This window comes from Strix aluco, chromosome 1 (assembly GCF_031877795.1).
Source record: "Strix aluco isolate bStrAlu1 chromosome 1, bStrAlu1.hap1, whole genome shotgun sequence".
Lineage (NCBI taxonomy): Eukaryota > Metazoa > Chordata > Aves > Strigiformes > Strigidae > Strix > Strix aluco.
The window spans coordinates 130770456-130793957 of record NC_133931.1 but is presented as its reverse complement, the minus strand read 5'-3'; the positions used below and the strand labels follow the sequence as shown (position 1 = coordinate 130793957).

The 23502-nt window shown below is 39.4% G+C and overlaps 1 protein-coding gene and 1 non-coding gene across 3 annotated transcripts in view; one reads left to right on the top strand and one right to left on the bottom strand.

The window, feature by feature from the left end:
- The first annotated feature begins 9628 nt into the window (after positions 1-9628).
- TRNAN-GUU (transfer RNA asparagine (anticodon GUU)) lies at positions 9629-9702 on the top strand. Its single transcript has one exon. It is a non-coding gene; the product is annotated as a tRNA-Asn (tRNA).
- A 10483-nt stretch (positions 9703-20185) lies between these two features.
- Positions 20186-23502, bottom strand: part of COL1A2 (collagen type I alpha 2 chain) — a 41872-nt gene continuing 38555 nt past the window's right edge. For both annotated transcript variants that reach the window (XM_074835876.1, XM_074835885.1), the window contains 4 exons: positions 23124-23370; positions 22516-22706; positions 21195-21437; positions 20186-20603 (listed from right to left, as the gene is read on the bottom strand). In XM_074835876.1, coding sequence (XP_074691977.1) covers positions 20457-20603; positions 21195-21437; positions 22516-22706; positions 23124-23370 — 828 coding nt within the window. In that variant the 3' untranslated portion in view covers positions 20186-20456. The remainder of the gene's footprint in view (positions 20604-21194; positions 21438-22515; positions 22707-23123; positions 23371-23502) is intronic.

Here is a 23502-nt window from a genome sequence, read left to right as displayed (position 1 = left end):
AATCATAGAACCATAGAATGATAGAATACCAGGTTGGAACGGACCTCAGGGATCATCTGGTCCAACTTTTCTTGGCATAAGTGCGGTCTAGACAAGATCACCCAGCATCTTGTCCGGCTGAATCTTAAAAGTGTCCAGTGTTGGGGAATCCACCACTTCCCTGGGGAAATTATTCCAGTGGCTGATTGTTCTCACAGTGAAAAAGTTTCCTCTTGTGTCCAGTCTGAACCTCCCCAGGAGTAACTTGTACCCATTTAGCTCCCTTTCCATGTGACTGCTTGTGAAAAGAGAGTCTCTATCTTCTTTGTAGCCACCCTTTAAATACTGGAACATGGTGATAAGGTCTCCCCTAAGCCTTCTCTTCTCAAGGCTGAACAAACTCAGTCCTCTCAGCCTTTCCTCATATAGCAGGCTTCCCAGTCCCTTGATCATCTTTGTGGCCCTTCTCTGGACCCTCTCCAGCCTGTCCACAGCTTGTTTGCATAGTGGGGACCAAAACTGAACACAGTATTCCAGGTGTGACCTGACAAACGCTGAGTAGAGTGGAATAATGACTTCTTTATCTTTGCTGGTGATGCCCTTGCTGATGCAACACAGCGTCCTGTTGGCTTTCTTTGCCGCTGCAGTGCACTGTTCACTCAGACTGAGCTGGCTGTCCACCACAACACCCAGATCCTTTTCTATAGAGCTGCCCCCCATGTTGTCCCACAAGCAGGGTTGTCTACCCAGTGTGCAATACACCAATATACAGACAGAGCAGATGTATTTTATTTCTTTCATGTTCGTGCGAAAAGGGGTGCTAGGTGATAATTCCACAAAGCCAGCATGCCACACAAAAGAACTTCAGTGTATTTATACACTTCAAACTATGTGAATACACATTTACTGTAATGACCATTTCTTATCACTTTGTCCCTCATTGGTTAACAACATGTCTCGATTTAAAGTTGCAGTGTCTTTTAATTATTCTGCTCAAACTCAAAGGGTGGAGGGCTGCAATTCTTTTTGGTCTTAAATTGAGTCGGTGGTTGTGGTCTCTGCCTGCCACCTTTACCTTTCCCCCAGTTACCATAGATTTTTGCCGATTTTCTATTTCTTTGGCAATTACTCAACTTTGAGCACCTTCAAGGCAGGATGTTCCCTTTTTACTGATCTTTTAGTTTCTCTTCAAGGGTATAATCATTAGTAGGGCCTCCATCGTTTACACATAGTAACCAGGCTCACACAATAAAGCCTCAATTCCCTGTCCTCCTTGGAGGATTTAAATGCAGTGTATCTAATTCTAACTTGAATAGTGTCACTATAACCTAGGTGCTTACTCAAACATAGAGTTTTACCCAAGTAACACCCAGGCAGGTAGATCCCAGTCTGTGCACCACTCCTGGATTATGTTTTCCCAGGTGTAAGACCTTACACTTGTCCCTGTTGAGACATTCTCTCTCAGATCCAGCAGAACTCTTCTCATTAGGATGGGCAAAAAAAAAAAAAAAAAGAATGGAAAAGGGTTTTTTTAACTGAGCAGGTAAATAACAATCATGAATTATCTGGATTTTGAACACAAAAAAAATTTGGTTTTCATTTCATCATCCTTCCATTTCCCTGTCATGCAAAAACCACTATTCTGGAAGTTCTGCAAATTGTTGATTTTTATTATTCATTTAATAATGTGTGAAAAAATAATTGGGAAAATAAAAAAGAAGTGAAACATTTGAAACAAAACCAGGAAGTCTACACACTGCAAGCGAATTTTTATTTCCAAATATTATCTGAAAACCAAAAGAACTTAAAGCATTATGCAGACATAATGTACATACAACATTTGAGTTCTAAGTATTCTTTTGATGTGCACTGTTACTATATATTCAGTGTATGTTCCATTTCCACCCAACCAATGTCTTTATTATCTGCTAACATATAATCTGTATTTTCTTCTATTCAATTCTGTCTATTAATTCATTCACTTTCTCAGCAATGTTTTTAAATAATAAAAACACTTTACTATTTTAAAGTGCTTAGGTTTATTCTCTCAGGGAGAGAAGGAAAAAAGGTATCAGGTAAACTCCCAAGTGTACAGATTTGTAGTTACTGGGTTATTTTTTTTCTTAAAAAAACCAACAAAACCAAACAAAGAAAAAACCCCACAAACCTCCCCCCAACAACCCAAACAAACCAACCCCCCAAAACCTGATCATAGTATGGATTCTTTTACTCCATAAATGAAAAATTCCTATTCATGTAATATTTTTTGGTCATGAATCATTCAAAAAGACAATAATTTTCAAAGCCTTCTTACTGTGAACAAACTTTATTATTTGTTAAAATATTCCTGTTAGTGCTTAGCTTTCTTTGTCCTCATTTCAGATACATTCAAATGACAGCTGCAAGCATTTTACACTTCAAGAAGCAACTTAAATATTTTTTAACAGCTTCTCTAACTGAAAGTATTCACTAGAATATTTTTGTTGCTTTTTGCACTGTTGTGCATTAATGATTCTTAACAGCCTTACAAAATGTGTCTTTCCTGCAGTCAATTGAGGACCACAGATACTCTTATTCATTTGTTTTTATAACACTTATTCATGAACAAGGAGGATTTTTCATCCAACCAACAGGTTTACTTCAGCCTGTCTCATACTGCAATATAACTCTGTTAAGTTTGCTGGCTGTGTTGCAAGTCTGCAAGGTGCATTTATGACTGAGCGTAGCTCCTCAAAACTTACCCTAATTAACACTGTTACTAGAAGCAGTGTAGGTGCAGAAAGCATGTAGTTCAGCTGGAGCTCCTGGAATGTTGATTCAGCTTCTCAGTTAGGATGGCTGCAATACTTGAACAGGGAAATTTAACTTTTTCTCTCAAAATTAAAAAAATAATTAAATTCTCTCCTGCAAGGTAGTTTCTCTGAAGAATTCAAGGGGTTTTCAGTTAAATCAGCTTCTTCCTACGAAAGAACAGCAGAAATAAATTAAAAGGTTTCAAAACAACCATACTTTTGTTTACATTTATCTCAGAAGATTACAACATTCAGGAAGAGTAGCTGTCCCACAGCCTTTGGAGGGCTCTTTCAGATCTGCTGCCTGCCGCTGGAAGTCTCTGGGCAGTCCCCACTTGTGCTGAAGCACCGACACTGGCCTTCAGTGATGCCTAAGAACTCCGTGTGCAGATTACATCTCCATTATTTTAGGACTGTACAAACACATGCTGATACTTGTTGCAGTTTGAATATCTTAATTAAGACAACCCACCTGTATATATTAAGTATTTACGTGGATGTGAGCAAGGCTCAGCTTTTGCTTCATTGCTCCTCTGGAGACATTGCTTAGGTGTTTGACAAGAGGGATCTCCCTCATTTCAGCCAGAAGCTTTTGGCTGAAGTGCCATGAGTTAGGAAGTGGTTTGCATGCATGCAGTTTCACTTCTTATGGATACCTCCTTGACTTTCAGAAGGCAATTGAATCTGGCATCATTACATATACCTAAGTAATTCACACCAAAACTACTATATATAAAAGGCCTGGTATAAAAGGCTAATTAGGGATTGCTAAGTCCCCTATGAAACCAACTCCAGATGTGAACTATAATTAGCTAGAAACAGCTCTGTAAAGTGTACGCCTACTTTATTTTCCTGTCTGCTGATAAACTTAGCATGCTGGAAGTAAACCAGAAGACTGCTAGCTCTTCTGATCAGTCAAACCTCAGCTTTTGGTTTGCAAATGCTAAAGTTTCGTGTTGGCTTTCTACGTGCTCTGCTGGAAGCACCAAAGCCCGTCAGCAGGAGGGGAACACCTCGAGCAGGCACAGAGAGAAGGCCCAGCGAACAGAAAAGTGGTTCCATTGAGAGGCAGAGGAGATGTGACGCTACTGTGTGCATGGGATGATGTCTATGAATATTAAGAGTGAGAAGCCACAGAAGGGATTTCACATTTCTATTTTCTACAGATGTAGCCTTGGCTTAACTGAATTTATTATTTTCATAAGAGACTGTGGTGTTATGTATGGTCACTAATAACAGAAGCTAAAAATATTACTATGGTTTTCAGCTGCATTACTGTCGTGGTTTAACCCCAGACAGCAACTAAGCACTATGCAGCTGCTCACTCACTCGCCCTGGCTCCCAGTGGAATGAGGAGGAGAACTGGAAAAAAAGTAAAACTCAGGGGTTGAGATAAGAACAGCTTAATAACTAAAATAAAATATAATAATAAAATATGATAATAATGAAATAGAATAGTAATTGTAATGAAAAGGATTATAACAGAGAGAGGAATAAAGCCCAAGACAAATGATGCACAATGCTGTTGCTCACCACGGGCTGACCAATGCCTGAGCAGTGACCCGCCCCTCCCATGCAGCTCCCCCCAGTTCATATACTGATCATGATGTTCTATGGTACGGAATATCCCTTGGGCTAGTTCGGGTCAGCTGTCCTGGCCATGCTCCTTCCCAGCTTCTTGTGCACCTGCTCGCTGGCAGAGCATGGGAAACTGAAAAATCCTTGACTTAGGATAAGCGCTGCTTAGCAATAACTAAAACATCAGTGTGTTATCAACATTATTGTCACATTAAATCCAAAACACAGCACTGTACCAGCTACTGGGAAGAAAACTAACTGTTCCCTGCTGAAATCAGGACAACTATTTCCCCTATGTGTCAGTATAATAAAACAATCAGGAAAGATGGGGTTCATCTCACCTAACTCCACCCACTTATCGTGAACCAATCGATAGTGCTCAGGGATATGGTGTAATTGAGAACAGTCAGTGTGAGGTTAATGGTTGAACTAGGTGATCTTCAAGGTCTTTTCCAACCTAGATGATTCTGTGATTCTGTGATTTTAAACTAATCATCGACCTCCCTTTGTAGAACTGGTGCAAGTAAGGTGCCAGTAATTTACTCATAAATCAGAATAAGGTGGATGATTTACCATCAGGAATGGCAACCCTCAGTTGAATTTAGATAATAAGTTTAAATTGGACAGATGTCATTTACACAGGTATAATTTAGGTGACATAATTGTTCTTTTACTGCTTCCTGACTTTGCTTGGCAGGCTTGGTGTAAATGAAAGAAGAACTTTGTGCCATGGGTCAAACCTGGCATGCACATACGAGCTTGATGATAAGCTTAGTTCACAGTAGATCTCCTTCTCTTGATTTTCCTGTTTTCAGCATTACAGCCACGTGTAGTTTCTGGAGTTAGATCTGCTGTCCTCAGTCAAAGGCACAAGGCAATCCCAAGGACTGTGAGCATGTAAGAACAGATAAAGTGACCACTGTAGTATAAAGTCAGCTATTACAGAGAGTTGATATTTGAACATTCTCATTCAGAGGAATACTAGGGCATTCTCATGTGATATTTTCCCTTTAGACTTTTTATATGCTTATAGGAGTGGAATTAATTTTTCGCAAGTATGTATAGCAAGGAATATAGGCACCAGAGCTAGAAGAAAAATTGTGACTTACCTCTAATCCGTAAGTTTCATAAGGAAAATGTTCGTATGTTCATAAGAAACATACCGCTTGCTATACACTAACTGGAATATTCTCTACATTACCTTACAGGTGGTGTTGAATAATTAATCAATAGGATCTGCCATACCCCAAACCATATCACATCTTAATTTAATTTGTGCAGCATTGTCAGATTGCTCTGGTCATATTGTAATTCCAGAAATAAAGCTGTATCTCCAACAGATTCCTGGGCAGAATAATAGTTTCAGTAGGGCAGCTTTTGCTTCAGCAGCTTTTGTGTACTTGCCAAATGACAGCATCAGACATTTTAATGGCTGCGTTTTCAGCATCATAATGGCAATCAATCTTTCCGTAAGCATCGTTTCCATGCGGTGTGTGCATGTATGGTAGCCATTTATTGCAAATATTTGATTACACTGATGAAGAGGGAGCACAGAGTAAGAAGTTTTTTTCTCAGTGGGCTTGTTCAATAAAGCAGTGTACCCTGAGTACTGTCTCAGCCAAATATGAAATAAATATGCCACCAAATCTGTAATATCTTGAAAGTCCTATCACAAATTACTTCTTTTACAGATTTCTAATTTTATAACAGTTATAAAAATGGTTCCTCAATAGTCTGTACTAAAATCAAGCTGATATTAAGTGAAGTAGTTTTGAAATCACACATAGAAAAGCTCTATTTTGCTTTAGCACTATGAGATAAATACATCTGCAGTTTTTTCATTTTAGGTTTCTGTGGATCTAAAATAGTGGTGGATTGGAGGGATGGAGACCGGGAAGGGAAGTAGGTGGATTGCAAATGTTAAAATCATTCATCCTCTTCCATTAAAGACAGTCAAGAGGCTGCACCTTTCTGCATCATGGTGTGTGGCCATCACTGTGCAGCTATGCAGTCTTGAGTCCAGACTGAGACCCTGCATGGCTTAATAATGCGAATCTATTTTTCTTTCAGCTGCTTAGATTCTTATCCTCAAAGCTTTGTATTCATCAATGTAATGGGTTAAGAATTTTCAATTTAGTTGAGTTTCTGGGTATGTAGGTACTATTTTTTTTTCTATTTCCCCCCTCTCTCTTCTGGACTCCTGGTTGAGAAAAAATGGCAGTTACTGTTACTTCCTTGTCAAACTGAGTTATCCTTTTCTCATCAATACTTCGTTTTCATATTGTTCCTCTTCCTGGTTCCCCCTTTCTCTCCCAGATGTGTCTCTTTAAAATTCAGAGTTCTTTATATTTATGGGGCAGTCTTTGGAAGCCTACACATGCACTGTCCAAGCTGTGTTGTGTTCATGGAGCATTAGAAGCCTTCTCTTCTAGCTGCCAGCAATACAGATGCCATTCTGTAATTACCGTGTTCTCTTTAAAACAGAGAGAGAGAGAGAACATAATTTCCACTTCTATCAGTGTGATATCTAGTAAAAATCTTAACACTAATCATAATCAACATTCTGTGCAGTGCATTAGTAGTTCGTCTGATACTGGTCCATTAAAAAATACTTAGCCTTGAGTTCAAAAAGTCCTACATCAAAGTCTTGGGCAGCTTATACTTAGTGTGCAGCTAAAAATATTTCCTGCTTCAACAGTCATCTTTGTCACAGGTGTTAGGTAAATGTGCTCTGATAAAAAAGCCAGGTACCTGTGTGAGTGCGAGTTGATTTTCATTTCTTGATTACCCTGACATGAAGCTGAGAGGCAAGAAAGTTCCAGGACAAACTTTACAGAAGATACTAACTAGGGAATATAGCAAATGAACTAAAACAATGTAATAAAAGATTGCATGAAAGAAATACATAGGCAGAATAGTTTTATAAATTTAACAGAAGGGAAAACAACTTAGTACTGATTGTTTCTGCATTCTAAAATGTTAAAGAACATTAGCTAAAGAAATGTTAAAAAAATACTAGTAGGTGGTCCAACTGTTAAGGCTAAGTCTTGCCTAAGTCATCTTAAGATTCAGATGATGAGCCGTAGGAGATTAAAAATTCAATGCATCTTGAAGTGTAAACATCTGAACAAGCATGGGATTCATCCCAGAGGAGCAGTGCCTGAGCACACATCCTTCTAGGGGTTATTATCTAATTACTAATGTAAAGCTGCGTTACTACAAATCCAACAGGAAAATATGTTAAAAAAACAGACTTTTCATCCTGTCTCTAGGCCAACTAGATCCAGTCTTTAGCCTACTTTTTATACTTTGTGCTAATGAAACAAATCTGGTCTTTTTTTGTGCTCAAATTCCCCACTGCTTTGTTTCTCTTTCCCATGATATCATCTTGAAATAGCTTAACCCTAAAGATGTAGCTTCTTAATTTATAAAATATTAGAAGTCCTATTAAAAGCTCTTTAAAAGTCTTTTCACACGGCTACTTATCCACTAGCACTGCTTGGATAGGCTTCACTCTTATTTCTACTCTAGGTGGAATATTTTTGCTACGTGCTTGCACAACCCTACTCTTACAGCTTTGTTCATGACTTGTGCCTATTGATACTGTTCAGTTTTCAAAACCTGGAGTCTGTAACGGGGTCAGCAATCAATATAGAGCAAAACATAGCAAGGACAAGAGTAAAGGGAAGCAGACAAAACCTAGAAAATTATCAAAAGAACAACATGAAGAGGCTCACATAATGAGGAAAGTTGGATTTCCTTGCAAAACAGTGTTCACAAGCATAAAAGCAGTATAAGGAAGGAGTGACATTTTGAGAGTTGAAGGTAGGTAAAAAATTGGAACAAGAAAGCAAAGCTTTTCTGTTAGAAAAAAAGGTAAGAAGTGAAGCAGCTATTGCTACCTGCAATAATGTCTGGAACACTGGGATAGGAAAATAACCCAGTGGATAGGAAAACACTGGTATGGGAAACTAAATCCTATGAGCCTTGAGACCGGACATAGGCAAACTTCAGTGTCACAAAGGACATTTGGCTAAATAAAAAATAAGGACATTGTAAGGATTAATGATGAATGAAGTGACATCTCCTACTGCCTATGAGAAACTGGAAGAATGTTCCACTGGGTTTCAGACCCCAAAGCTAACCAGCATGTTTTCGTTCATGTATGATTGCCACTATTTTTGTGCAGTTTGGTGTTTCAGAACCTCTCCAAAATAGAAAGTAAATTATTAAACATGTCTATGTTGATTAGCAAATACTTGACTAGGTTATTTAATGCTGTTGGAGGGAGAATGCACAGCAATTCCATCGTCTGGCCACTGAGAATACCCCAGCTCTGCAGAGCATCTTTTAAGCTGTCATTCAGCATCCTTCCCTTCATGATCTCAGTTGCTGTTGCTTATCCAACAATATTTCAGGCAGTAAAACTTGGTGATTGTAGAAGTGGCACATATTTCACTGTAGAATGAGCTATGAACAAGCTATGGAATTTATAACTTAAAAGCAAATATAAAAATGTGAAGGTGTGACTAGTTTATGACACAAAAGCTAAAATGAAGAAGTCAAAGTATGAGAAGCTTTATTTGTGAATTAAAAATTGTAATTTTCTGTTATGGACACCAGAGAAAAAATACACTTTTTTGAAATCATTAAATGTCTTGTCAACTCTGATTTTTCCAAGCAAGTGATATTTATACACTTAATTATGTAATATCCTTTGAGGAATGAAAACCGAGCTGTATTAGAAATTGAAGAAGACAGTTTTTACAAAGATATCTCAAGATGGTAATTTCTAACTGAACTTGATGTAACTCTGAATCTTTTGAATTATGCTAATTTCCCCAATTTCTTTAAATGAGTTTGTAATTTGTTGGAACTGGGCATGCTTGACTGAGGTTCAGGGAGGAAAATATCCCTATCCATTGATTTTGATAGTGAGAGATCAAGCCTTTGGAGAAGGGCTCTTTTCTCACTACTAACAGGGAGACCCTGCCACCCAGTACAATTTCTCCAATAAGAACAATTTTATTTATTTTTCCATTGTAATTTCTTCCTGGGATTTGCAGGGTGCCATTGAGTAGTTTTTACTTAGACCCTATATGAAATAGTCAACTACAATGAAACATTGTATTGTAAGGTTTATTCAGTTTGAAAGTTCTAGGATATAGTAGGATTCAGTGCAGAGTATCTCTGCTACTTGGAATCAATGTTTTCAGGAAGGTAATTTTATTTTAAGAAAGAAAATTGTTTTTTATTCTGAAGATAATTGTAACTAGGGAGTCTCTGTGGCGCAATTGGTTAGCGCGTTCGGCTGTTAACCGAAAGGTTGGTGGTTCAAGCCCACCCAGAGACGGCTGTGCCTCCTTCCACCCATGACAGGGGGGTTGGAACTAGACAGTCTTTAAGTTCCCTTCCAACCCAAATCATTCTATGCAACTTTAGAAAACAAATTCTTTGTTAACATCAGGCTCATTAAAACACTAGTTTGCTGAAGTATCGGCAATGGATTAACAGATTAAGTATTTCCATGGGTCATTATTTAAAGATGAAATTGCATAGAAATTGTTTAATTTAAGCAGAATATTACAGAGCGTTCCTTAGAGCTCACATTGTTCTGTCATATCTGCTTGTCTGTATGGTGCTCTGTTGTGTTGCTGTGAGCTCTATGTATTTTTATGATTTTGAAATGTAAACATATATATACAAAATATCAACATGGGCTACTGTGCACCTTAGGCTTAGCAAAGATTTGTCATTTAGGACTTAACAGATAGCTGAGTAGTCATGCCAGTTCCGGAAATTTCGTGTAAAAGCCTGCTGAGTTGGAATCTGCAGGACAGCTGTTAATGTTTGCTTCTAGCTTTAAATCTCCTGTGCATGTCACACTTTAATAATTGCTAAACCCTAAAACCAGAACAAATCCATATGCAGTGAAACCACTGAAGCCCATATCCTTTATCACTTTATGAGTCAGCCCTTATTTCACAGGAAAAACTGATGGGGCTCTCTCCACTGCCCATCTGCCTGTTTTCATGGTATGTACAAGAATTTAATCTTTTTGAGATGTCTTCCTTTCTACAGTGCTGGAGCATAAGGATCTAAATACTAGGAAAGAGGCAATCAAAATGCTGGTTTCAAAGCTGAAGGCAAAATCTCTAGCATACTATCTACTTGGGAGCAGGAAGCAGACATTTAGCTGGTAAAGAGGTGAGCCAAGAAAAAATGCTGGCCTTGATCTAGGTGCAAAAGAGCAGCTAATAAAACCAGAAGAGATCTTTGGTCTGTCTGTTGGCTTTGACAGAGGGTTTCCACTCTACAAATAAGGCACCAGTCTTAAAACACCTTCTGGTTTTCAGAAGATGGCTCTATATCCTCAAGGTGGCAGAAGAGTGCAAAGCAACTTGAAAATGGAAAAGTATTCCCAGTTGTTTTTCAACAAACTTGATCCAGATCATATCAGATAAAAGTTTAAAATTGTTATTTTTTAGAAGATCATGCTATTATAAATTTCAGAGCTTCAGATGGTAAAAGGCTATAAGTTTAACTAAAATATCTATTAAACCATGTTAAGAAGCAAATGAAAGTGTCAATAGGAATCAATTCTTCATGTTCTGTTTGAACAGTGCACTATCATGTTTGTGACAAAGTAAAGGAGTTGTTTAGACAAAGCCCACAGAAAACAGCTACTGAGTTGTTCCATATGGCATTTCTGCTGTATTTATGTAAAATTAACATAGAGAACAGGTTTATAGACTAATCTTCTGAAGCAGAGGATAAGGAGAAGATAAGAACATTGATATGGACCTGGAAAGAAGGTGAGAGAGAAACTCAGTTAATCCAAAGGTCAGTCATTGGCCTGTAATTTTATTAACAAGGTGATCACACCTGGAATAGATACGCAAGTCTTATTACAAAGAAGTGATCTGTGAGATCCTGATCTACAGAGAACAGTAAGGGCTATAGAAATGGTAATAGCATTGTATACAGGGCCAGAGAAACACTGTCTTAAACATGAGCAAGGTCTTAGAAACAGTATTGTTTAATATTGGACATGCTTGTCAAAATGCATATTTAATGGTTAACCTGCAGGGGGGTGGGTGGGGGTAGGAATGTCATTCCTGAATCTCCAGGAGAGACAAAGAGCTCATACTCACAAAGGAGCTGAGGGCATCCCAGCTCAGGAGGAGGGAGCTGAAACGTTAGTTCCTCTCACCTGGAGCCAGCCAAGGACATTGTCATCTCTAGGTGCAAGCCACCAGCTTGTCTTGCACAGGGAAGGAATTCTTAACCTTAACTCTTAAGATATTCAACAAATTGGAGACTACTAACTAAAACAAGTTTCAAAAGTTACAGGAACTGTATGAAATAAAGTATTTGAAATCTGTACCCCAGAACAAAATATGGAACTGAGAAAGTTCAGAGGACCGATTGTATCTATTTGCAAATGAAAGTAGCTGAGGGAGATGAAGATGATACAGACTTTAATTCTACTCTTTGTGTACTGTGAAGCAGGTGCTCTGCATGGATGTGGTTTGCCCTCTGCTCTTCTTCAGAAGAAAAATCAGAAGTCCTTTGGATCTCGTGGCAGAGTCTGGGGAACCAATCATTTCAGATATGTGCAGCTTCTGTAGGAACTGAAATTTTAGATGACTGTGGTAAACCAAATATGGTACACAGATAGGTACAGCAATAGTAGCCATGGGTGTTCTTTTGAACTGAGGAGTTAGAGTTAGTCTTATTCCCTGTTAAATGCTGAAAGATAGAAGTTAAGAAGAAGGTGAAAAAGATTATCAACCAGAAACAATTGTATACATGAAAAGCTTTTTGCCTAAATTAAGGAAGGCTCTGTGTGGGTGACTCTTCTTGACACATATTCTAGGCGTGTAGAGAATTTACTCTCAGGGGAGTAAATGATTCCTGATTCTTTAGGGAATCAGGAGCTGAGACTAACACCTTGAGATGCTAAATACCTTAATCAAAAGGTAGTGGAAAACCCCTTTGAACAAAATTGCCCAGAAAAACCTATAATCATTATGGAGGGAGGATTTCATGAAGACAAAACCCTGTCCTTTAGATCACTAAGTAGAGAACATTATTTCAGCAATTAGGCTATTGCATGATTTTGCCCAGGCCCAAGAACCTGACCATATTTACTGCTTCTGGGAAGAGTACAAAAAGCATTTGTGTATGGTGGTGGGGTAATGGAAGAATCCACTTTAAAAAAAATTTAAGCATAGAACTAGAGATGGCAGGGTGAGATAGTTTGCCATACTGGCATTAAAGACGGAAGAACGTGTGGAAAGAAGGAAGGGACAGATGTTCCTCCAACAGTCATGAACATGGTAGAACCACTTGAACAAAAAACTGAAAACAAATTCTGTTTTTTAATGGGAAATTTCTCATTATCACATTATGTAATAGGTCATTATTGCTATTTAATGGTATAATACCAGCGTTAATCAATAATGTCCTAATTAAATGTAGTTAAATGGTTAATTGATTAATATAATTAATATTTACAATAATTGTAACATCTAGTTATTACTACTAGGTTTTTTAGTTACTCAGACATCTTATTGTTTCTGTCAATCTTCAGGTAATCTAAATTTTTTTTTGAAAGAGTGTGAATAGGCTGAGGAAATGCTGCTCTCCTGGATAGTTTGAATTTTAGCAAAATAGTTAAACCTCAAGACATGGGATCAAAGATCCCTTTCTTGGTTTCTGAAGTGAGAACTGAAAAAAGATGCATGATGATAGAAGTACGAGGGCTGTGCCATTGCCTGCCTTTGCAGACAGTAAGTCAGGGCCTGATTCTCTCCTATTCTGACTTTGTAATATGGAGGAAAGATGTTCTTCACTCCTACCGTGGAGTTAATGCTTCAGGAACTTGATGCAGAGGTTGTTCATATCAGACACCCAAGAAATGCTACAGCTGGTGTGTTTTCATGGTAAGAGTCTTGAAATAGTGGTATTTCTGAAATAACCCTGTTGGTTGACTTCTGCTGTGGCAATTTGTGGAGGAAATTTTTGCCCTCCATCAGTGATGAGAGGGCATCCAAACCCATTCTCACCTCAAACTGCTACCATTTTCCCCCATTACGAACTTCATGCTAAACCTGTATATATATTTGTGTAAAGCATAATTGTTGATGCTCAAGTCCCAACGTGAGGTCTGAAGGCTAATTTAGTGGGTTGTGAGTGATTTACTCAAGTGTGGGTGCAGTTGTTAATGGCTTCCACTTACGCTTCAGGACAAGGCTCTTTTTGCCTTGCAAAAATAACTTTTAACCTTTCCAGAAGTGCAGGCAGACAACAGGAGGACAAAGTTGAAACCTTGCCCTGGATTTAGATATAATTACATAGTCCAGAGTGATTCCAGTGTAAATGGATTGCTTAGAAAGAGAGGTGGTATAAATGTTTTACTTCTCCAACCAATTTTCTTGTAGGAAAACACAGGGTATGCTCAAAGTCTAAGGCCCTGACCATGGGAGCTGAGTAAGCATCTAGTGATCTGTCAGGAAGATAGAGAGGAAGAAAGAGACACCTGTGAGATGCCATCTTCAATTTCCTTCCTTTCTGCCACTTGTGTGCTTACAAACCTCACAGCAGTATTGTGGGTCTGTATGAAGAGAAGGAACCCAGTTCTGCAGTGCAGAACTGTAAATTAAATTCTTTTTGCTCTGACCTGTTCCAGATCACTACCAAATGTACTGCATACCTAAAATGACAGAGTTCCATTTAACGGCAGTATCTTTGCACAGAGGTGGCTGCAGGAGACTGAGAGGTGAGTTACGGGCAGCATGCTAACTAGAATTTGCTTTATTGGGGAGCTATTAATCAGAAGAATTTGCATCTTCTGTTTCAGATTCATAGAACCTGACAACTAAAAGACTAAGATTATTGTCTTGAGTCTTTTCTACCCTGAGTGAGACTCCAGTTTGTGACCAGGAGCTTTCCTGGTTTGGATGGATGTTCTTCTGATAAGCTAATACATTTTTAGCATGAGTTGTGATGCTGATATTTTGCAGAATTAGCCCGTGGGCTATTCTTGGCCACAGGCAGCTCAGAAGATTTGGATAGTAACCATGACAGTGAATTCAGGGAAAAAACCCTAGGAAAATACTCTTCAGGGGCTGGTAATTAGTGTGTAGGTCAATAGGTGGTGCACTATGCGTGTGCAAACGGTGGAGAACTGCTCTTGCTGTTTCTTGCTGTTAAGGGTCTTAAGAATTGGCTTTTGGGAAAATTTGTTTCATTTCACCCAAAGAACCAATTTCAGTAGCTTGAAAGCAGTAAGACAAAATAAAAAATATATCTGTTTTAAGATGGTGTTGACAAAAATTATTGGAATTAATTATATCTATTTCAAATGCTTGTGTTCAAAATGACATTCAAATGTTCTCAGATTTACAGAATCGCAGAATCGTCTAGGTTGGAAAAGACCTTGAAGATCACCTAGTCCAACCATTAACTTAACACTGACCGTTCTCAACTACACCATATCCCTAAGCGCTATGTCAACCTGACTCTTAAACACCTCCAGGGATGGGGACTCCACCACCTCCCTGGGCAGCCCATTCCAATGCCTAACAACCCGTTCTGTAAAGAAATGCTTCCTAATATCCAGTCTAAACCTTCCCTGGTGCAATTTGAGGCCATTCCCTCTTGTTCTATCGCTTATTACTTGGTTAAAGAGGCTCATCCCCAGCTCTCTGCAACCTTCTTTCAGGTAGTTGTAGAGGGCGATGAGGTCTCCCCTCAGCCTCCTCTTCTCCAGACTAAACAACCCCAGTTCCCTCAGCCGCTCCTCGTACGACATGTGCTCCAGACCCTTCACCAGCTTCGTTGCCCTTCTCTGGACACGCTCGAGTAATTCAATGTCCTTTTTGTAGTGAGGGGCCCAAAACTGAACACAGGAATCGAGGTGCGGCCTCACCAGTGCCGAGTACAGGGGTAAGATCACTTCCCTGTCCCTGCTGGCCACACTATTTCTGATACAGGCCAGGATGCCATTGGCCTTCTTGGCCACCTGGGCACACTGCTGACTCATGTTCAGCCAGCTGTCAATCAACACCCCCAGGTCCCTCTCTGACTGGCAGCTCTCCAGCCACTCCTCCCCGAGCCTGTAGCGCTGCTGGGGGTTGTTGTGGCCCAAGTGCAGCACCCGGCATTTGGCCTTATTGAAACTCCTACAGTTGGCCTTAGCCCATCGCTCCAGCCTGTCCAGGTCTCTCTGCAGACCCTCCCTACCCTCGAGCAGATCAACACTCCCACCCAACTTGGTGTCATCTGCAAACTTACTGAGGGTGCACTCGATCCCCTCGTCTAGATCATCAAGATGTTAAACAGGAGTGGCCCCAAAACCGAGCCCTGGGGGACACCACTCGTGACCGGCCGCCAACTGGATTTAACTCCATTCACCACAACTCTTTGGGCCCGGCCATCCAGCCAGTTTTTTACCCAGCAAAGCGTGTGCCCATCCAAGCCTCGAGCAGCCAGTTTTGCCAGGAGAATGCTGTGGGAAACAGTGTCAAAGGCCTTACTAGAGTCAAGGTAGACAACATCCACAGCCTTTCCCTCATCCAATAAGCAGGTCGCCCTGTCGTAGAAGGAGATCAGGTCAAGCAGGACCTGCCTTTCATAAACCCATGCTGACTGGGCCTGATCATCTGGTTGTCCCGCACGTGTTGTATGGTGGTACTCAGGATGATGTTGTATTTGTTTGTTTTGATACTTATATTTGGCTTAATGAGAATCATCATTTCATGAGTAGTTAGAGAGTATACTTAAATATGGAATCATGTTTAGGAAATTTTGCTCATGTAATACCTGTATTCAACCACCTTTTTTCTAGGAAAGGACAGATTTATTCCAGCCTAAGAGTGGTGGAATAAAAATAGACATATTTTCTTTTAGACACAGTAATTTCTGTGGAAGATCTTAATTTATGCTCCTGTAGATTGCATTCATTTTGCATCTGAGTTTTACAGGGAAGAATACATAATATTAGCAGGTTTTTTAATGAGCTTGGCGTGAAGTGTGAGTAAAGCTATATGAATTAGAGATTCATTCTGGCAGTATGTCTAAGAATTGCTTTATTCAAACTTGCTATTATCTCATTGTTTGAAATTGGTATACATGATTCCAATACTGTAGAACACCTCATCAAGTGGGTGGTAGGACGGCAGCTTGTAGGAGAACCTGTCTGAAACCACTAAGCACTACAGCAAGACTAATCAAAAGTCACGTCAAAAAAGATGCAACTTAAACCTGTGTGGTTGAAGTGTAGATCTGTTAATCTTTTAATGTTGTTTTGTCACTTACTTGTGTTAAAGGAAATTTGTCTATCCATGGTCTTTAGCACAGTATTCATATTTTAAACTGATAAACACAGATCATTAAGATAATTGTCAGTGGCTCATTATTCTCTTCCCAGGGAAGCAGCCTGCACAGTTACAACTGTCCCTTCTACAACAGCTTTCCAGGTTTTGAGTTTCTTTTTGCTCTGCATTGGTTGAATTTACAGTGTTCTCGTCACCTCTAATTTTTACCTACTTGTGCCATGTTCATGCAAAAGCGCATGCTACAGAGATCCCAGTGTGCTGCCAGCTGAGACTGCTGAAATGGGAAGCAGTATCTATTGGGTTGACACTGGGCCCAGGAGAGCAAGTTATGATCGAGTGGAGCAGGGAAAGGGGAGACCGAATTTATCACCCCCTGGCAACTGCTGTTTTGTTTGATTCCTGTTTATCCAAATGATTCCCCTACATACTGGGATCACAGGCTGACAGAGGGAATTGTGCTTATGGAAATATGTGCTTATAAAAGTGCAAACCAGACCCAAGAGCTGTTGCCTATTACAACTAGTAAAATTCAGGTGTCAAGAACACCATGTAGCAAGTCCATACATGCAGAGGCACTTTAAACACTTCTGAAGACTTTTTAGTAAGATTTCTTCCTTTACAGGAAGAAATATTTGCACCAGAGGCTCCAGCTGCAGCAATTTGAAGCACCTACTGACAGGAACCTTTTAGTCTCTGTTCATCTCCCAGGGAGATGGCATAAGACCTGGCAGAGAGGTAGACAGGACACATTTATTGATGTCCCACAGATTCCAGGGAAGAAAATAGTCTGAATGGTGCAATACTTTCATTTACACAGCTGAGCACTGTGCATGTCAGTGGGTCCTTAGTCTCTCTACCCAGCTCCATGCAGCTTCTCCAGCAATTCTCTTCCTATGCAGTACAGCCAGGGCTTGCTGCAAACTTTATCTTTCGCTTAGTTACTCCAGCTGGTTTTCTTTCCTTCCAGGTTTCTTTCTTGTTCCAATGCAAACTTTAATCTATTTTAACCCTATTGTTTTAGCTAATTTATGCTACTGGTCTAGTTGCATTACTACTCATGCATACCTGCTGATGATTAAATTCTCCAGAGATAATCCTTGCAGGGAGGCAGACCACTCCCAAAGGTGATTAAGCTCACTTTAGCAGAAGTTTATTGAGCATTTTATATTCCTGAAATTAGTCACTATGACAGCTCCCTGCCCTGTCTGCTGTTCATCTCACTTATTTTCAGCTATGATCCTTGAGAGGAAAGACAGTTTCTTCAATATTGTACACAGCGTAAACAAAATACTTGATTGTGCAGCAAGTTCTGATGAGCTCAAAACCTGCAGGCCAAACTGAGTATATTCTCAGTGCAAATGAGGCTAGAAGTGGTGAGATAGGTGCTATGTATTTCTTCTGGTTTAATTTCCAAATAAGTCCACTTTTGTGACAAAGGTGTGAAAACAGAATTTGGATGTTACCAATGGGCTGGTAGAAAGAAATTGTTCTTTGCCTAGCAGGATGTGCTGTGGAACAGATCACAGAGAGCAAAGGAAAAATCAGAAGATGACAAAAGAGACAGCATTTGCCCTTTGTAGTTTCTTTTCTAAACCTCAAGTGTTACTTTAACTCTGGTTTTTTTGCCCCTGCCCGGGTGCAATAGTCCACCTCCCAGTCCTAGCAATAACCTTTGCATACATCCTAGTGGGTTACATAGACTGAGGGATGTAATTTCATCTTTTCGGTCCTTGTAGAAACGTCCTGGCTTGTAGATAACCTACATGAGAAAATAAACTCTTACCATTTTAAAGCATTTAATTATTTTCTTTTTACAACAACAAAAATTGTATTTTGAAATATTAACACTTGAAGAATCATCATGGTCTAATGAATAAATTTTCAGGTATTTACCTGCAGTATGTTTAACTCACTTAAGAAAAGATGGGCTATATTTTATCACGGCAATTCCCCTTTTACTAATTCAGCACACAGCTGTGGGCACATAACAGCTGCACTTAGGGCCATGTTTTGATATTTGACCTTTTTTCCTTAATCAATTCATTGCAAGCAAGGAAAGAAACAGTTTTTAGTACTTATTCCTCCTTGCACTATTTGGAGCTGCCTTCAGACTCTCAGCTGCTAACCTTTGGAGTGGTGCTTTCTTCAGGTTACAGGGACCTTTTACTTCATGCTTCCCTTCAGGGAGCTGCTGACTTCCTGCTGACTAAACCTGTCTCAGCTTTTCTCCTTACCTGCTTTTGCTGTTGTCTTCACGGTCCTTTGTGTGTCCTCCCAAGCGCCTTCCCAGTTCCAAAACCACAGCTGTTGGAATTGCAGTTCATTTAGGGTTTTCAGAAAAGCACTGTATGGTAGCGGTCTCTTAAACAGCCTCTGATAGGAACAGTCTTTGCTTCTCGTGGTGTTTTTTGTGATAGTAAATTAGGTTATCAAGAGCAGATAGTTCTGTGTCTCACACAGAACTGAATAAGCTGTAAGGCCCTAACAAACCCTGATCACCCTGACAAGACAATTAAATTTAGAGATTCCTTGCGTGGACTTTTGTACATCATTTCAAAAGCGCGCAAGCACGGTTCTGCTGATTACAGCACAGCATCAGCCAGCACAGCTTTCTCAACATCAAGGAGCTTTCTGTTTTCAAGCGTGAGACAGAAGCTTCGTTTTCCTTCTACCTTTAAGTGAGAAGATGATCCTTCTTTCAGCCATTAGTCCTGCTTAGCATTTGGAAAAAAGGAATGAATTATTTCTGTTTCTTAACTTCTCATACTATGAGGCACAGAGTTACTGAATTTCTTGTGGACTTTTCAAAAGGTATTGAAATGAAGAGTCAAGTAGACAGTTGTAGGCAGTCTTTGAATGTTCTAAGCAAATGTTTTACAGCAACGGGCTAAGATATGCAGTATCTTATTTGCAGTAATGCAAATGTATTGTAAATTCTGGGTATGAATATCTGCCACTGCATCTAAGCAATTAACTTAACTCATTAAATAGTTTCTTTTGGAACACTGGACATGCTTTATTTCATTTTTTCACAATTTATTTAAACATCTCACATATACAAAATACATTTTCTTTCTTTTTTTGAGAAATGATGAATTTTTTTTTTACCCATTGTAGAAGATGGAAATGAGATTTGAAAGCAGGAGCACCTGAATTTGGAGGAAGAGGACAAAGATGAGGAAAAATGATCCACATGCTTAAGCTGCGGGTGAGACAGGACATTCTAAGTTTTGAGACAGACTTCAAAGAAACAGAGAAGTGATACTTTAAATGCTACTAGCACCATCAAAGTTCAAGTATTGGAAAGATACTCTGTAATAATGCAATTAGCACCACTGTATTTTGAGTGGAACTGAAAGTACCTCAGATCATATAGAGAAGTACCTACAAAAGATGTGGATCACACTTGATTTAGTGTATGAGGTAGTTTAAACCTTTGGAAGTTGTGGTTTTAAACTTCCTCTGTGGAAGATATTCAAAGGCCACAAGTGGTGCAAACTTTCATGATTTTTTATTTTGGTTTTTTTTCTTTACAAAGGTTGACATTTCCCAAAGCAAGGTGTTAAATCTTGAAAGACTTCCAAGTCCTTTTGGGGCTGAATTAAATTTCATTGCACAATGCTCCAATCAATTCTTCTCCTTCTCTTTCGCCCAGAGTTTAAGCAAGTAGATGAACAGAAGAAATGGAAGGAGTCAGCTTTCATTATAAAAAGAAATGACAAGAGAATAATTTGGGAGAGGCTTTAAGTTAATTTTAGTTCGTTCATTTGAAACAGACTGGGCCAATGTCCAAACCGAATTCTTGGTCAGCGCCGCCAATATCCAAAGGTGCAATGTCAAGGATGGGCAAGCGAGATGGCTTATTTGTTCTGTATTCAATGATCGTTTTGCCCCATTCATTGTTCTTTCTCTGCAAGAGAAGATTCATTACAATTGTTATTGCATTGTTCATAGTATTGAGAATTGTTTCACCTGAATGGATACTTTCTGGAAGAAGTTCATATTAATTTTGCTGCCATTGTTTGCAAATCAGATACCCATATCCAACTATTTAGATCTCTGATACAGAGAAAATATTTACTTTAACCTTCTGAAGTCATATGCGTGATGCTCTACATAAACTACCATATTATTCACACTGATGTTAAATCCTTAGAGAACCCTGCCTGAGATTTTCAGGACTTAAAGATCCTGCTCCTCCTACAGCTTGTGCACTATTTTCTCATCAGTCTTCAGCTTACACAGAATTTGGGTCTGGTCCCTTTGAAAAGCATTTTCTTTCTTGCCACACTGCACAGTACAAGGTAGGATTTGTTTGTACCCCAGTCCTTCCCACCTGTTAATTATCTTGCATAGTTGGTTTTGTAGGCTATTTATCTTCACTGGGTAAAATTCTGCTGGTCTGACTGATAATCCAATTCTGAATCAAAGCACAACTCTGTCCCTAATCACATGCTTAAGCATGGGCAATCATGGTGCCCACGGTTCCTGCATTACTTACGGAGCAGCCATCCACAAGAACGCTGAATGTGAATCTGCTGTTGCCTTCAGCTCGTAGTTCAACATCATTGGATCCCTGCAGTATAACAGCCTTTTTAAGGTTGCCAGTTTCCTCATCCATGTAGGCAATGCTGTTCTTGCAGTGGTAGGTGATGTTCTGGGAGGCATGGTTGGCCAGCAGACGCATGAAGGCAAGTTGGGTGGCCATATCCTTTGAGGTCACTCCTTCATCATTGTATTCAAACTGAAAAACAGAAAGAAACACAGTCATTTGTACTGCTGGGGAAAGGTGGATGTTTGCAATGGAAGTATGTGATATTTACTCTAGAAACATTAAAAAAAAAAATCCCATAAGTCTGCAATCACTTGTCTGTTGCAACTCCAGAGCCAAAGAGCATCAAATAAAACTAGTAGGTGGTGAGTTGAAACCAGACATGGGAGGATGTAGTTAAATTGTAGAACTCTGTTCCAAGATAGTATTAATGGTTTATGTGGATTCAAAGACAAGATCAGACGAGTTCACGGAAGAGAAATCTATTGTTTCCATAGATACACAGAAATACCTGTCTCAAGAAAACCCTGAGGGGTTTTTTTTGAGTCTAATAGTTTCTGTGGATATTACAAATGTTTACTTCGTTCTTATATTATTTTACAGCATCTACTTTTAGCCACTGTAACAAACGGGACCCAAGATTGATCACACTGGGTCAGAACAGTCTAATGTTCTTTATATTAAAGATCTTGGGCACTGTGATTTCATTGTAATTTCATTTAAGATTTATGTAATTAGATCTCCTTAGCTGTACAAAAGCGATACATTTGCAATCGGCTCATACAGTGTCTAACATGCAAGTAGACATATTGTTTTCACTTACACTGGCAATTCTGAATGTTACAGTGGCATACACTCAGAATCTGTGATGTGTAATACAAGTATCTTTCCAGGAACAGTGTCATATGTAAAAATTCTCAATTAAAAGAATAAGCAAAGATGGTTTTTGTACTTTTTCAGACAGTTTCTGGACTGTCTTTATTCTAATGTACCATATTTCAGTTCAGGTGTCCCTTAGCAATAGCCATTAGTCAATCTGAATTGATCATTTGCAGACACCAAGAAAAATTGGAATAATACTGAGAAATCCTTTTACCAAATTGTGATCCAAACCAGAACTGAAGCTCTGTTCCCTTGAGATAAAAGATAGTTCCCTTTTTCATAGTAACCCTCTAAGAGAGTTTAATTTATGTGTTTGCTTGCTGAGAGTCAGTGAATTGGGAATTCTTCAGACAGCAGTGTAGGAAACATCCTCCCATACATCACTTACCTGGCTGCCACCATTGATAGTTTCACCAAACCATACGTGCTTCTTGTCCTTGGGATTCTTGTTGATGTACCAGTTCTTAGTGGGAATATGGTCAGGGTTGGCATGGATGCAAGTCTCACCAGTGGCAAAGTCACAGTATGCTCTAATGGCATCTGCAGAGCAGCCTTGGTTAGGATCAATCCAGTAGAAGCCTGACATTGAAGAAAGAAATGTGAACAATAGTTCTCTCAGCCTAACATTTGCATTCAGTTTATATTCATTTGTTTGATATAGAAACTCAGAGAGAGGTCATAAATATCACAACTAGGTACAATATTAAGTTGATTACTGGGATAAATATATATATTAGATTGTTAATGTATAAGAAACTGTATTTGAAAGATAGGGTTAAATATTTTCATCTTATTTTGAAAAATTATTGCAATAATCATGCTATAAAGAGCTTTTCAGAATGTCCTTGTATCTATTTTCAGTGGAGGCAGAGAGAACTTCTTCACTGATCATTTAGTATTTTCACTGGGTGGCCAAGGATACCATTCATCAAAGACAGCTAATAAGCTGAAAGTACTCCCTAAGCCAGAAGGGGTGAGTATCTGGCACTAACATACCACTGCTCCATTCTGGGTGGCTAAGTCTTAGGTCACGGCAGGTGCGAGCTGGGTTCTTTCTGGAGCCTTCTGGGGTCAGCAGGGTCTCAATTTGGTTGTTCAATGTCTTCAGAGTGGCATCAACTTCATAATCCTTGGGTCTGAGAGAAGGCTGATCAGCCCGGTAGTATTCTGCATCGTAGCCGACTTCATATCCACCACCATTGGGGCCAGGGGGACCGGGGGGACCAGGAGGACCAGGAGGACCCTAAAGTTTTTCAAAAGCAAAAGACAAGAAGCATTCTATTAGACATATGGTTCTCTCAATTAAATGCTTCCACACATGCATAGTCCTAGTTAACTCCTAGCACCCTTAGCTCTAATCTGAGGCAGCACATGT